Source organism: Stegastes partitus, unplaced genomic scaffold (genome assembly GCF_000690725.1).
Source record: "Stegastes partitus isolate 25-593 unplaced genomic scaffold, Stegastes_partitus-1.0.2 Scaffold717, whole genome shotgun sequence".
Lineage (NCBI taxonomy): Eukaryota > Metazoa > Chordata > Actinopteri > Pomacentridae > Stegastes > Stegastes partitus.
Window position 1 is genome coordinate 89,460 of NW_007578448.1, and position 13,407 is coordinate 102,866.

The following is a 13,407-nucleotide window of genomic DNA, read 5'->3' on the forward strand; positions in this document are numbered from 1 at the left end:
TCCTAAACTAGCCGTATTTGTTTTTGATTATTGCCGGGTTTGATTTTTGTGGAAGTTGAAGGAGATAAAAGTGGATATTTTTAGGAGAAAACTTTACAAATAATAATAAAGCAAAGGCAGATGAATCTTCTTGTCTATAGTTTTACTACAAACGGCACAAAAGCTGAAGAAAAAAGTGGCAAATACACCAAATTACTCCTATAATAAAACCAGCAGAGAGTTGTGCTTTTATAGATGGATTCAAACTCCAGTATTGTTGAGGAGACTCGACATAAATTAAACCTGTGCTGGACAGTCTGACATCTGGAGAAAAGCACTTGACCTCCCGCCCAGATCGATATCAGCCTCAGCTGGAAAAGCAAATACCGACATTCAGCTTCTGCTCTTTTATGAATGAATATTTCTCACCTGTTAACTGAACAAACAGCTGCAGGACGTTTCTCTGCAGCTCCTGGTTAAACTCAGAGCGGCTTCGTGGAAACTGAGGAGGAAGAAAAGTACATTAGACTGTTAATGTACAGTATGATGAGATGATCCAAAAAACAAAAGGACAGGTTTGTTAGTGTTAAGACAGCAAATAAAACACAGCTGATTAGGTGCAAAGGTAATAGAAGCTCAACAGATTGAACTGAAGGGACAATCTGCCATAGCACAGTTTTGAATAAAAGTACTTCCATCTCTATATTGTTTTCCATATATAGCTTCTGTTACACTCATTACTGGGAATTTATTCTCAGAGAACCAAGCTATAAAATGAAAGTGTTTACAGAGAAAGCAACACTTAAAGTTAATCAAGAATAAAGTAAACTGGTCACCCAAGACGTTGCTGTAATTTGGGGCTGTTGATGTGAAAAAACTGCAGAAAACTAGTCTGCTGCGATTTCAACCTTCGGTTTGTAACTCTTGTACAGACAAAGGCCCAAACTGGAGCTAAAAAAACACAAAAAACAAGCACTTTACAAAAAAAAACACTCCGAAATATTGTCTGCAAGGATGTCAAAACAGGTAAAACTGCTGCAGTGTTCAAAAAAATGTAAACTTATTTTAAAATATCAGCAAATATCTGTAAAATAATGATATTTTCAGTTGATTTAAATACAGTAAAACAGTTTAAATTATTTACCGTTTCCAAATCCTTAATATACTATTTCTTCTCTCAAATAACAGCACATATCTTAAAGTAATGATTTTTTTGTGGATTTAAATACATATACATAGAAAAATATTGTGATTTTACTGTCAAAAGCTGTAAAAGAACAAATTACCATCCGTATGTGGATGTTACTGACAGTTTGGATCGCTTTTTCTACAGTTAACATGTAAATTAACACTGATTCTGATTAATGTTGTCTGCAATATAACAAAACCAGAGAAATCTGCACATTAACTGTGAATTGTTTAAAGAATCTTTTTTTCCCCCCATGTCTAGTACATTCCACTCCCAGTGTATGGACTCATTCAGCAAATAGAGTATTTATTTTATATTTTATTGCTATTTCATTATTTATATCACGTTTGAACTTTTTTTTTTCTTACACTGTGATCTTATTAGCTGCTGCACAGATGATACCAAACCAAATGTCGCTGTCTCTCTTGTACAATGACAGCTCCAGGTCACATGCAAACGCACATTTATGCATAAAACTGATGCTCACAAAGCTGAAAAATCAACTGTTGCATTGATTTTGCCAGTTTTTCACAACTAGAGGACAGTAAAACAACATGTGACTGAAACAGGTAAAGAATTAGATAAACCTAAAGGCCAAAGAAGGAGGAGAAGTTAGACAACAAGATAAATAAAATCAGACAGAGATGCTTCATATTATAATATAGCACCTGTTTCTTTTTTATAAATAAAGTTTTTTCAAAAAAGTCTGCTAATGTTGCTAAAGCATCACCACCGCCTTCTCCTGTTACTAGCATGATATTAGCTGCAGTCATACCGGTATTTCAGGGGGATTAGCTTGAAGCCAGTTACCTGTTTGCTCGTCTCACCTGCAGTTCTACCTGCAGACCGGAAGTCGGGTCAGAGGTCAGGTGGGATCCGGACTGAAGCCACCGCACAAACACACACTCAGACGATATTTTAATTCACTAATTAATGTTCTAGTTTCTGTTTTTCTGCTTATTCTGTACGTTTTAATATGTTTATTAAACTCTAATTCGCTTGCAGTCACCGGCCTCTGTGGCCTCACAGCGGCATCTGCTGGTGAAACCGGAGCACTGCACTACTGTACGGCCACGCCTACGTCACCGGAGCTCTCCACCAATCAGCTACCTCGCTCGGATCACATGACCGCCCCTTCTACTGTCCCGTCTGCTTGTCAAGTCGGCAGCACAACACCGCTAATAGGGCTTCTTTGTTTGTCTTTTTCTTGTGTTTAACAATAAAGAAACCTCGTTAGATGACATTGTATGTAAAGGACATACGTGGACGCCGCCACATGAGGGATTTGAGCCACCTGGACGCACGATAACAGGTGGGTCGACTCGTTTCTTTTGCGGCTGACTTGTTTTTGTTGTTTTGCGGTGTCAGCGACTCTCTGACTGGCTGCTAGCTAAAGCTGAAACTTCACACTGAATTAGTTTAGAAGTGTGAATTAGTGCTTCACGTGAGATTAAATTAATTAGTAATTTACTTAAAGTGTCTTTTTACACCTTTAAATAGTCACCAAACCCCGCAGTTGACACACATTTTATTGTCTTTTAGCTTTAACAGTGTTGTGCTTTTAGCTAGCTCCCTTTGAATAAGTTTTTTTTCTTTCTTAGTCATTCTGCCGGTTTAGTAATTGAGGAATCCTCTGTGACACACTTCTACAAGTCGAGCCAAATCTCTTGTTCAGCTCTAATGTCATTTGTTCCTCCGCACAGATAAACAGGCTCCTTCTTTGTCTCCTGCTTCTGGTTGTAATTTGAGTCTGAATCTGAGAAATCAGGCAGATGTGGGCCAAAGACACGTCAAGTTTGTTATCTATACATGCTGTATGTGCTGCTTAGGCTGTATACATATGTGCTATATCATCTGTAAATAAATAGGGCTAAAGCTCTACTAATCAATTAGTTGTTTGCCCTGTAAAATATAATAATAATAAACTTTATTTGTATAACAAATTTAAGAACAGAACTCACAAAGTGCTTTTACATAATGAATAAACACAGGGAGACAAGGCAACACAGGACGACAACAGTGTGTAAAAAGTGCAGACGAACACCCAAAATACACACAATAAAAATGAGAAAGAACAAGCTGGGTCACTATTGGGAGGTGTGTTATAATAAAACTAGTAAAACTGATTAAAAAGACCAACAGCTAAAGATAAAAGTAGGTTAAGAAAGAGAAAAGAGAGACGGACAGCAGGCAGCACCGACATAAAAAGGGAAAAGAAACGGGCGGAAATCTAAAAGAGAACGTCGCTCAAAAGCGAGTCAATAAAAGTGGGGTTTAAGAAGTGATTTAAAAGAAGAGATACTGAATCTGCCAGCCTTATTTCTTCAGCTAGGTCAGGGGTGTCGACATCCGGTCCTCGAGGGCCGCAATCCTGCATGTTTTAGATGTTTCCTTCTTCCAACACACCTGATTCAAATGATCAGGATCGTTATCAGGCTTCTGCAGAGCTTGATGATGAGCTGATCATTTGAATCAGGTGTGTTGGAAGAAGGGAAACATCTAAAACATGCAGGATTGCGGCCCTCGAGGACCGCAGTTCGACACCCCTGAGCTAGGTCGTTCCAAAACAAAAAATGTTCAATACATGTCTGTAAGTGTTTCCCAAAGCCCAGGACGACATCTTTAAATGTGTTGTTTCCTCCACGAGTCAAAGATATTCACATTAATGTCACGAAGGAGGAAAGAAACCAGAAAATACCAACATGTAAGAAGATGGGACTTTTTTCCCTCAAATGAATCAAGTATCAAAATAGCTGCTGATTTAATTTAACAGTGGACAGATAATCAATTAATTCTACCATGCAGCTGGAGTAAAATGTGGTTCCTTCACATCGTTTTATTAGTGGAACGTCCAAGTTTTTAATTGGATTTAGGTGTTTTATTCTGTAAAGCCTGGAAAATCTTTTTTCTGACTGAGAACCCGGCCTGTAGTTTCAGTTTTAAATCAATATTTATTGACCTCTTGTGTCTCTATTCCTTATTTCAGACCTGGTTTCACTGTTCTAAAGCATTGTTTAGTTTACAGTAAATGCACACACTGTGTTTTAGTTGTACTTCTGTGCCTCAGCTGAGTATACGGCCTCCTGTTCCTCTATTTATAGCTCTTATCTGAACCTTGAGTTTATTTAATTTAGTGTTTCTGTGGGTAAATATTCACTTTTCTTGCTTGAATTTCACTTTTTACGTATTTTATTTTTCTGTAACTGCACTAATAAGTAAGTAACGTTTGGCATAGCAGTGTGTGGGAAACAAAACTCTGAGCTCTCCCTGTATGTTACCACAGGAGTCGGCACCACTTCAGTAGCTAGAAGGGCACTTTGAGAGCTCGTCCTCCTCCAAGGCCGACACACTATCCCACAATTTCACTTGTCTGAATCTGCGTCAGAGTTTAATGGCTTCTTCCTCTGCCCCGGTTCCACTTCTCCACCAATTTTCATTAAATTCAACTCAGTAGTTTTCCAGCTGGCAGTCTTTCAGACAAACAAATGGCATTTTACATCCATTCTAGCCACTTTTTACCAGAGGAATGTGCTCCAAAAAAAAAATCTAAAAGCAGCAGCAGCAGTGTTTCCTCCCTGATTTGAGTGCAGGTACAACTCGAGCCGGAAATTTGTTTCCTAGATTTGCAGGACTTTTCAGGTGTTTCTCTGCGATCCAAATCTACATGAAGTACTTTAATTTAACAACACGTTAAAGTCTTTGTTGCTGAGCCAGTAGCGGTAATAAGTCACATGTTTCCTTGACGAGACACGGACTCTCGTGACCGCCGCCTCAGAGATGTTACAGCTTCACCCAGTCACTCTGCTTCTATCAGCATTTAGGCTCCAGTGCTTCCTTTTTCTTTAAGTGACCGCAGGAACCACCAGACTTCACATTGTTTCTTGACACATACAGACATTTTTCATTTAACTCGGTCGGATCGTGCCAGACTCCGTTTTTGTCTGTACTTGTTAGTTTTTAGGTTTTTTGAGCTGCCGGCAGCCTCTGCATGCAGCTCGTCAGCAGCTGGAGCCGTGTGTCTTTGTGCCGGAGGTGAGCTGTGCAGTTCATTCTCTGTATTTGGTGGTGAAAACACCCAGAACCTTCTCTTTGTGGAGTCTATAGAGGACAAGTGGAGGTATGTGTGTGTGGTGGTCGTACAGAGACAGGTGTGTTCTTTCATAAGTGAGCAGCTGCTTGAAGTCAAACACATCTCCAACAACAACCCTGTAGATTCCTCTTTACGCCACATTGTTTAGGGTTCAGATGAACATCAGTTGCATGTGGGTGCGGTTTACTTGAAGTTAAACTTTTTATCTCTTGCTGCCAGTTTTCACTGCGCAGCTTCAGGATTAATTCAGAAGTCAAGTCTTAACGGCAGAAACATGAAGGTGTGACGTAACTTTGTGTGTTTTGCTTCAGAGCCACAGAGCAACATCTGACCTGAGCCGACATCAGATCTCGTCTGCGAACATGAAGACGGACATCAACTACGACCAGGTAAAGAGCTTTTTCATGCTTCAGTCACGCAGCTTTTATATTTGATTGGATCTGATTCCCAACATTTGCTGGTTAAAGTTTCTGAAACGTGGACATTTTATTTGCTCACGTCTTGGAAATCTCATTTATCTTCTTTGACGTTGGTTTCGACAGTCATCAGATAAACATTTCTAATATCACTTTGTACACGTCGTAAATTTGTGCACAAAAGACAAATTAATTAATGGAAAATAGGGCAGATGAACTGATGCAGCTCCAGTAATTAGAAGAAAAATAGCCTGGATCCCTGACAGTTAATGAGAGAACGTTTCCTAAAAACCCATTTGGCAAGTTTTATTTTGAGAAACTCGCTGTTGCCAGGTCTGTGTATTCCAGTAATGTCATGAAGCTACAGCAAGACGATACAAATATGAGAAGTCAGAGGGTTTTTTATATAATCTGAGGAAGTGAAGCGGCGTAGAGAAATACCAGATTCAGATATTTATTACAGGAAATTATGATATTGAAAGAAAACTTACAGACTGTAATTCTTCTTAGCGTTCAAATAAATGCATTGTTTATTTTTCTTTCCGTGTTATATTAAAGGTTTACAGTTCAGTTTGTATTGATAGTTGTATTGTTTGGTGATTGTGTGGATGTGTTGCTCTGCAGCTGGTGGACGTGGAGTGGAAGAAACAGGACTCCAACAGGAAGGTACAGATGGTAGGTTACAGCACAAATACATGAATTAAGTCAATCAGTATCAATCAACACACACAACAACAGAACATAAGAAGAAGTGGACACAGATATGAATATAAAACAGGTGTCCATCGCCCTCCTCTCCGTCCATCAGTACTACAGGTGTTTGATAGCCATGGCCTCCGGACTCAGCGTGCTGCTGGCCGCCGTGGCGCTCTACAGCCTGCTCACGCCGAGCGTCTTCTCCAAGTATCCGGCGCCGAGCGTCAGCCTCCGTCCACAGAAGGTCGAGTCCTGCTCAGATCCCTGCAGGTGAGCCGGCGTTCGGTTCTGACATTCAAAACAACACATTAAAACCCACACATTTTATCTGATTGTGTTGTCAAAGAGGTTATTATTGTCCACTTGGAATAAAATGATTTTTTCTTGCAAAAGTGCCCAAAAATTCAGATTTAATGTCTTTTATATCAGTGTTTGGGTTTTGCACGATTGATCAGACAAGACCAAACATTTGACAGCATCATCGTAGGTTTCAGGAAGTTGTGATGAATGTTTTCTAAAGTTTTATAGACCAAATAACTCATAGATTCATTTAGAAATTAGCTGCACGCCCACGTGCTGATTATAATATGTGTAGGAAGTGTGACTGTAGGAAAGCATCTCCTCAAACAAATACTGCCGTTGAAACGGGTAAAAGCTACGATTAGATAAAACTTTATTCATCCTGAAGGAAATTCTCGTCAAAATAACAGATCAGTGTGGGCGACTGTTGTCACAGAAGCTGCTCTGAAGTTTAGCAAATACTGAAAAGGTGTTTAAAAGTCTGATATCTACCTGTTCTTTCTTTAACGGAGCCTATAACTTAAACGTGACTCGCCTTCTTAAACAGGAAGTGCACATTATCTGTGTCCTCCTGGAGCTGTACATCTTCTAACTCTGCATTATTCTGATCATGATATTCCATCCTTGTTTGCTCAAAAGTCAAAAGTTTGACTTGATCTTGCTTAAAAACTCCATAAGAATTGCAAGTGCAGATTGTCAGCTGGTCAGTTTTTTTTAATAAACGTTGGCGGCATGTCTACTGAGTGCAGTGTTTTATATCCGCTCCAAAACACCAACGAGGCAGAATCGGGAGCTCAGATATTAAGCATCATCACCGTTTTACGCTCTTGTCTCCCGTCAGGATTGTTCTGGTGGAGAGCATCCCCGAAGGCCTGGAGTTCAACTCCAGCACCACCCACCCCTCCATCTTCCAGGCCTGGATGAGTCTGATGAGTGAGGCCCGCAGCAGCGTCGACATCGCCTCCTTCTACTGGACGCTCACCAACCAAGACACCCACACCGAGGAGCCGACAGCCGCTCAGGTCAGCCGGAGCTCGGCGCGGCCGCGTGCAGCTGAACGGACGCCTAAAAGAATTCATTTAATGTCGACTGCTGCTTCTCAAAAACTAAGATTTCAGATTTTGTCTCTTCCTCTAACATCAGAGGCTGGTAATAAAGTTCAGTTCTGTCTTATTATCTTGATTGGATTCAGCGAAAATGAAAACCTGTGAAAGGCTGAGTGAAGGTTTTATTACGTCTTTGTGCTTGTTTTAGATGTTTTTAATTTGCTAGCAGTATTTCTTCAAGTCTCTTCTTTGAGCTGCTTTCATTCCTCGTTATGTTGCTCCTGACATTTTTGGGTTTATTATCCAACTCAGTACAATGTGTGTTTGTTTTGTAATGTTTTTGATCACCTGAATCGATTATCTGAATATATATCTTGCTGTTCCGACATCAATGTATGATTTAAACATTTCTTTTAATTGAGCTGAATTGGGATTTTTTTGCCGTGTGCAGTTATCGATCCAGTTCAATGTGGACTTTCCTTTGTCCTTGCTGTGTGCAGGGTGAGGCCGTTCTGCAGAAACTAGCCGAGCTGTCGGGGAAGCTGTCCGTTCGCGTCGCCGTGAACACGCCGCAGGCGAGTCAACCGCAGGACGACCTCCAGCTGCTCAATGACTCAGGTGAGCAGCAGGATGAAAAATACACTGAATCTCCATGAATCCTGTCTGTCATGATGTTCTGGATGTTTTAGACACAGATAGAAGAATGTGTATGAAAACCGCAGTCAAGCTGAGAGAATGCACTTAATGTGGTACGACAGTCTTCAATTAATCAATTAGAACTAACAGATGCAGTTACTTTAGTTCTTGTATAATAGACTGTATGTGAGACGTTTTGTTTCTGGTGATCTTTTAATTAAATGTCAGTTTAATTAAATACATGTCATCACAAATTTTCACATCACAAAGATTTTATTAAAGATATAATACCCAGGCTCAGTCTGAACGTTTACTTTACATTTATATGGTTTTATTTGATGAACTGGATGTTGCTCTTGCCTCAGCACAAAATCTAAGGTCTGTATTTTTAATTAACGTGTAGAGAATAGTCCTAAACTAATGGTTAAATATCATATCTACGTGAGGGATAAATGCTTTACTGGCAGTCATCTATTTCTTATATTTGTGATGCATCACTTTAAGAACTCGTAAAGAATCTGATTATTTCATATGTTGCAGTTTCTTGCAGAAACACTCAGTATTTGGGTGTTTTTCACATTAAAATCTCCACTTTTTAGATAATAAATATCAGCGTATTCTGCGTTAAACCGTCGATGCTGAATTTGTTTTCTAGTTTCATTCCAGTTCCAGTTAATCCAGGAGTTCTTTGCTGCTGTTAGTGTCTCTGAAACATGATTCTGCCGTTTGTGTGCTTCAGGAGCCGACATCAGGAAAGTGAACATGAGGAAGCTCACCACGGGCGTCCTTCACACCAAGTTCTGGGTCGTAGACAAGAAGCACATTTACATCGGCAGCGCCAACATGGACTGGAGGTCCCTCACACAGGTACGCAAACACTCACAGGTGTTCACGACGTAAATGTGTTGCCTGAACGTTCATGTTGATCACTGAACAGAATCAGTTTATTGTTATCATAGGAGGGAGTGAATACAGAGTTTCTATTCCAGTCTGATAAAGGATTCGATGCTAAGACATGATTTCAAGCAGGATGAAGCTTCTTCTGCTTTCTAGAGGAAGTTTTAAGCTAAAGTCATGTGAGATACTGTTTGGCAGCAATACGGCAGCACCATCAGCATTCCAAACCACGTCTCATGTTCAGCCAGTCAGATATTTTGCTGAGCTGTCAGCGCCACCGACATCTTGTTCTTCTGCCAGCGCACCAACATCCCATAACCGCCTTTAACTTCTGCACAAATTTAAAGAAGTTCCAGGTTAATGTGGTGCAAAGAATCTTTATTTCCTGGTGGCAGGATGGAATCAGGAAGTGAAACTGAGTTCTGACGTTTTGTGGCTTTTCTCGTGTTTGCTGCATGTTGCGCCGTCGGCCACCAGGTGAAGGAGCTCGGCGCCGTCGTCTACAACTGCAGCTGTTTGGCGGCGGACCTGGGGAAGATCTTCGAGGCCTACTGGTTCCTGGGGGACAGCGAGTCCATCCCGTCGCCGTGGCCGGTCAGCTTCTCCACGCTGTACAACAAGGACACGCCGCTGCAGCTGCCGCTCAACGACACGCCGTCCGACGTCTATCTGTCGGTGAGATGCGCGCAGGGAGGGGAGCTTTGTTTTGTCAGTGGGTTCATAAGGAGCAGTTATTGCTCTCTAACTAGTTCCTAAGCTTCCAGGTGGCCACCACAAAAAAATACCACAGATGAACATAAAAAGCTTTGACAGAGAAGTCACCTCTGTGGCCTTTTGCTCACCTCTGCACAGCTGCCGACCGCGGCGTCAAGCGGTTACCAATTTTGGTTTCAGAAGGTTACCAACGTGGTCGGATGTTTACCTTCCCTTATCTGGCATCAGGAAGCTGTGGGGTGAAATGGTTTCTGAAGCTGTCAGATGCTCTGTTTGGAAGCAGTTTAAAGCCCAAACAGCAGCGTTGTTGATACGATGCTGCAGTTGGAACCAGAAGTTTACGTACACTGTGTAAAAAGGCAATTCTCTTCCTGATGTCTTGGCTGATTTCTTTAGAAAAGGTAGTATGAGGTGTGCCTCCAATTATCTCAGATGTTGTCAATTAACCAGTCAGAAGCTTCCAAAGCCATGACATCATCATCTGGGCTTCCCCAAATCATTTGAAGGCATCTTAGTGGATGTAAACTTCTGACTTTGAAGAACGTAGTAAAAAAATTCTCTCCTTTTTCTGGCGTTTAGCAAATAGTGACTGACCTAAAACAGGGAACGTTTAGTCTGATTTAATGTCAGACGGTGAGAAAAAAAAGGTTTTATGTCTTTTTGTATGTAAACTTCTGCTTTCAACTGTATGTAGAGCATCAGCTCTTGCTTATGACCCTTCTTGTAGACTTTCAATCAGACTTTTGCACACTGTCTAACCTGCAGAGACACATTTATTAGAGCAATGTGATTCTAATTTTCCTAATAAACACCAAAACATTGCACTAATAAATGTAACCTTGGGAAGTTAGACAGCGTGCAGGAGTCTGATTGAAACTTGTGGTGCCTCTGCTGCACTAAATTTAGTAGATTTACCTCTGAAGGTGAATCGTAGCTTCACTCAGCAAACTGTCCTCCTTTATCTCCTTCAGTAACCACTGAGGATCCAGCATTCAAGACTGTTCTTTTACAATTTATGAAAAACTGTCTTGTCTGCTGTTCTCAGGTCACAAACCCAAAGCACCTCACTATCTTCTTACAAACAACAACCAGGACTGCCCCCCACTCTGCCGTCTGTCAGACTCCTTCAGTGTTGGTTCACTTCAGTCACTTTCTCTTTTCACTCTTCCTCAGAGCTCCCCTCCGTCCTTCTGTGCAGCCGGCAGAACTCCGGACCTCCAGTCCATCCTCAGCGTGATGGAGGACGCAGAGAGCTTCATCTACATCGCTGTCATGAACTACCTGCCCACCATGGAGTTCTCACACCCCAAAAGGTGCCGTTGTTATTGAAACTCGAGGAGATTGTTTAGCCGTAGTAGCAGCGTGTCTCTGTGGATGTTTATTCAGACTGGAATATATGTCGGATGGATTATCTTGAAATGAGTAATCCTTCACCTTTATCGCACCGTTAACAGGCCAAAGCGTTCATTCGTTCACTACTTAACGATCAGAAATCTACAAAAGCTCTTCAGTGCACTTTGCATTTGGTGCTGATTAGCGAACGTCAGCGTGCTAACATGCTAAATTAAGATGCTGGACATTAAACCTGCTTGTGTGCATCGGTTGTGAGGATGATAACATGCTGATATTAGCATTTAAGCTCAAAGAACTGAAGTAGGTTTTATGATCTGATGGTTTTTAGCACATTTGTAGATGAGTGTAAAAAGCTGTGATCAAATGAAGTTGTTCAAGTAAACCTGCAGTCCTGTGAAAATACTGAGTGACTGCACTAGCTTTAAATGTGTTGAGCAAACTGGACACACACCTGCATGCACCCTGTGCGCTCACGCTGTGCATGCGGCGCCCCCTGCAGGTACTGGGCCGACATCGACACCCAGCTGAGGCGGGCGGCGTACGAGAGGCGGGTCAAAGTGCGGCTGCTGATCAGCTGCTGGAAAAGCACGCAGCCGGTCATGTTTCCCTTCCTCAAGTCTCTGGCTTCGGTTTACGACCCCAAGAGCAAACTGGACATCCAGGTGGTGAGTAGAACGTCTGTAGGGCGGAAAGAAAAAGAGCTACGAGGTGTGTGAGAAACATTTCAGGACTGGTGTCACAAAAGATATATTTCAAATCCAAACTACAAGTTTTCCCCTTGGAGTCTAACCCACTTTCCACAGCCATCTCAATGTCGTCTTCTAAACGGGTCTCCTTGATGACCCCCTTGAGTTTGGGGAAGAGGAACCAATCCCACGGAGCCAGGTGGGGTGAGTAGGGAGGTAGCTCCAGCACGGAGATGTTCTTCTCAGCCAGGAACTGTCGGATGCTCAGGGCAGTTTGAAATCGTTTAGGGCCAAATGATGCGTAGACTTGGGCTTCGTTAAATCCTCCTCAGTCAGTCGGACCCGTACAGCAGATGTGTGGTGGAGTCTCAGCTTGGTGCGAGCGCGGTAGGTTCAGAGACTTTCTGGCCTCGTTGAGACGGCTCTGGAGCCCCCCTTCACTACTGATGAGGCTGCCGAGAAGGGTAAAGGTCTCCATTCTCAACCTGGACTCCTGCTGGTGGGGTTCATCATGTACGGAAGAAAAGCTGCTCCTAAAAGTCCTCCATGGAGGTGTTGATTTGTGTGAGGAGGATCAGCTGGAATGAGGAAGCTGAAGGTCAGGGGTGGCTTCATCCCAACCCTCATATACAGCAGGTGCGTTGTCATGGTGAAGCAGCCACCACTGGTCCTGTCACACCTCTGCTTCTTCTCTGAACGAAGCAAACGTCTAAGGGTCTCTTTGTAGACGTCTGAAGGGGAAAACTGGTAGTTTGTGGTTTGAAATCTATCTTTTGTGACACCGTTCCTGGAGCTTCATATCAGACATGTTGGTAACTGATGACCTGTTCTTCTCCAGAGGCTGTTTGTGGTGCCTGCAACTCCCCAGCAGAAGGAGATTCCCTTCGCCAGAGTCAACCACAACNGTGGTGCCTGCAACTCCCCAGCAGAAGGAGATTCCCTTCGCCAGAGTCAACCACAACAAGTACATGGTGACTGACAAGATCGCATACATAGGTGAGGTGGATGCCCCCTTTGATGCTTCAAGCTGTGATGCAGTTTACTCACTCGTGTAGCTGACTGTTAATGTGCACAAGAGTCAAGAGGAGCAAAACAGGAATTAATAAAATGAGAATTATTCATGTTTTTGTCACATGACAGATTCAACACATGCTGCTGTATTCTCAGTCCTCATTAAGAGACGGTATTAAAAACACGGTCTTTGTGTCTTCAGGTACGTCCAACTGGTCCGGCGACTACTTTGTGAGCACGGCCGGCTCGGCGCTGGTCGTCAACCAGACGGCGTCGCAGTCGCCGGAGCCGACCGTCCAGTCGCAGCTGAAGGACGTGTTCGAAAGGGACTGGAGCTCCGACTACAGCACTCCTCTGACCCAGGACTCCGACCTCAGAGACTTCTGTTAGCAGC

At 42.5% G+C, this 13,407-nt stretch overlaps 1 protein-coding gene across 1 annotated transcript; it reads left to right on the plus strand.

The window, feature by feature from the left end:
• The first annotated feature begins 2,309 nt into the window (after positions 1-2,309).
• On the plus strand, positions 2,310-13,407 carry pld3 (phospholipase D family member 3). The gene is made up of 13 exons (XM_008291097.1): positions 2,310-2,480; positions 5,570-5,647; positions 6,299-6,349; positions 6,483-6,640; positions 7,512-7,692; positions 8,217-8,334; positions 9,092-9,219; positions 9,727-9,924; positions 11,137-11,276; positions 11,816-11,981; positions 12,841-12,894; positions 12,938-12,998; positions 13,216-13,407. The coding sequence occupies exons 2-13, from the start codon at positions 5,621-5,623 to the stop codon at positions 13,401-13,403; spliced, it is 1,470 nt and encodes a 489-aa protein (XP_008289319.1). The 5' UTR covers positions 2,310-2,480; positions 5,570-5,620; the 3' UTR covers positions 13,404-13,407.

Coding starts and splice junctions, on each gene's coding strand:
- pld3 (XM_008291097.1), top strand. CDS start 5,621: ATGAAGACGGACATCAACTACGACCAG. Junction 12,895..12,937: donor AGGAGATTCCCTTCGCCAGA/GTCAACCACAAC, acceptor CAGCAGAAGGAG/ATTCCCTTCGCCAGAGTCAA. Junction 12,999..13,215: donor TGACAAGATCGCATACATAG/GTGAGGTGGATG, acceptor TTGTGTCTTCAG/GTACGTCCAACTGGTCCGGC.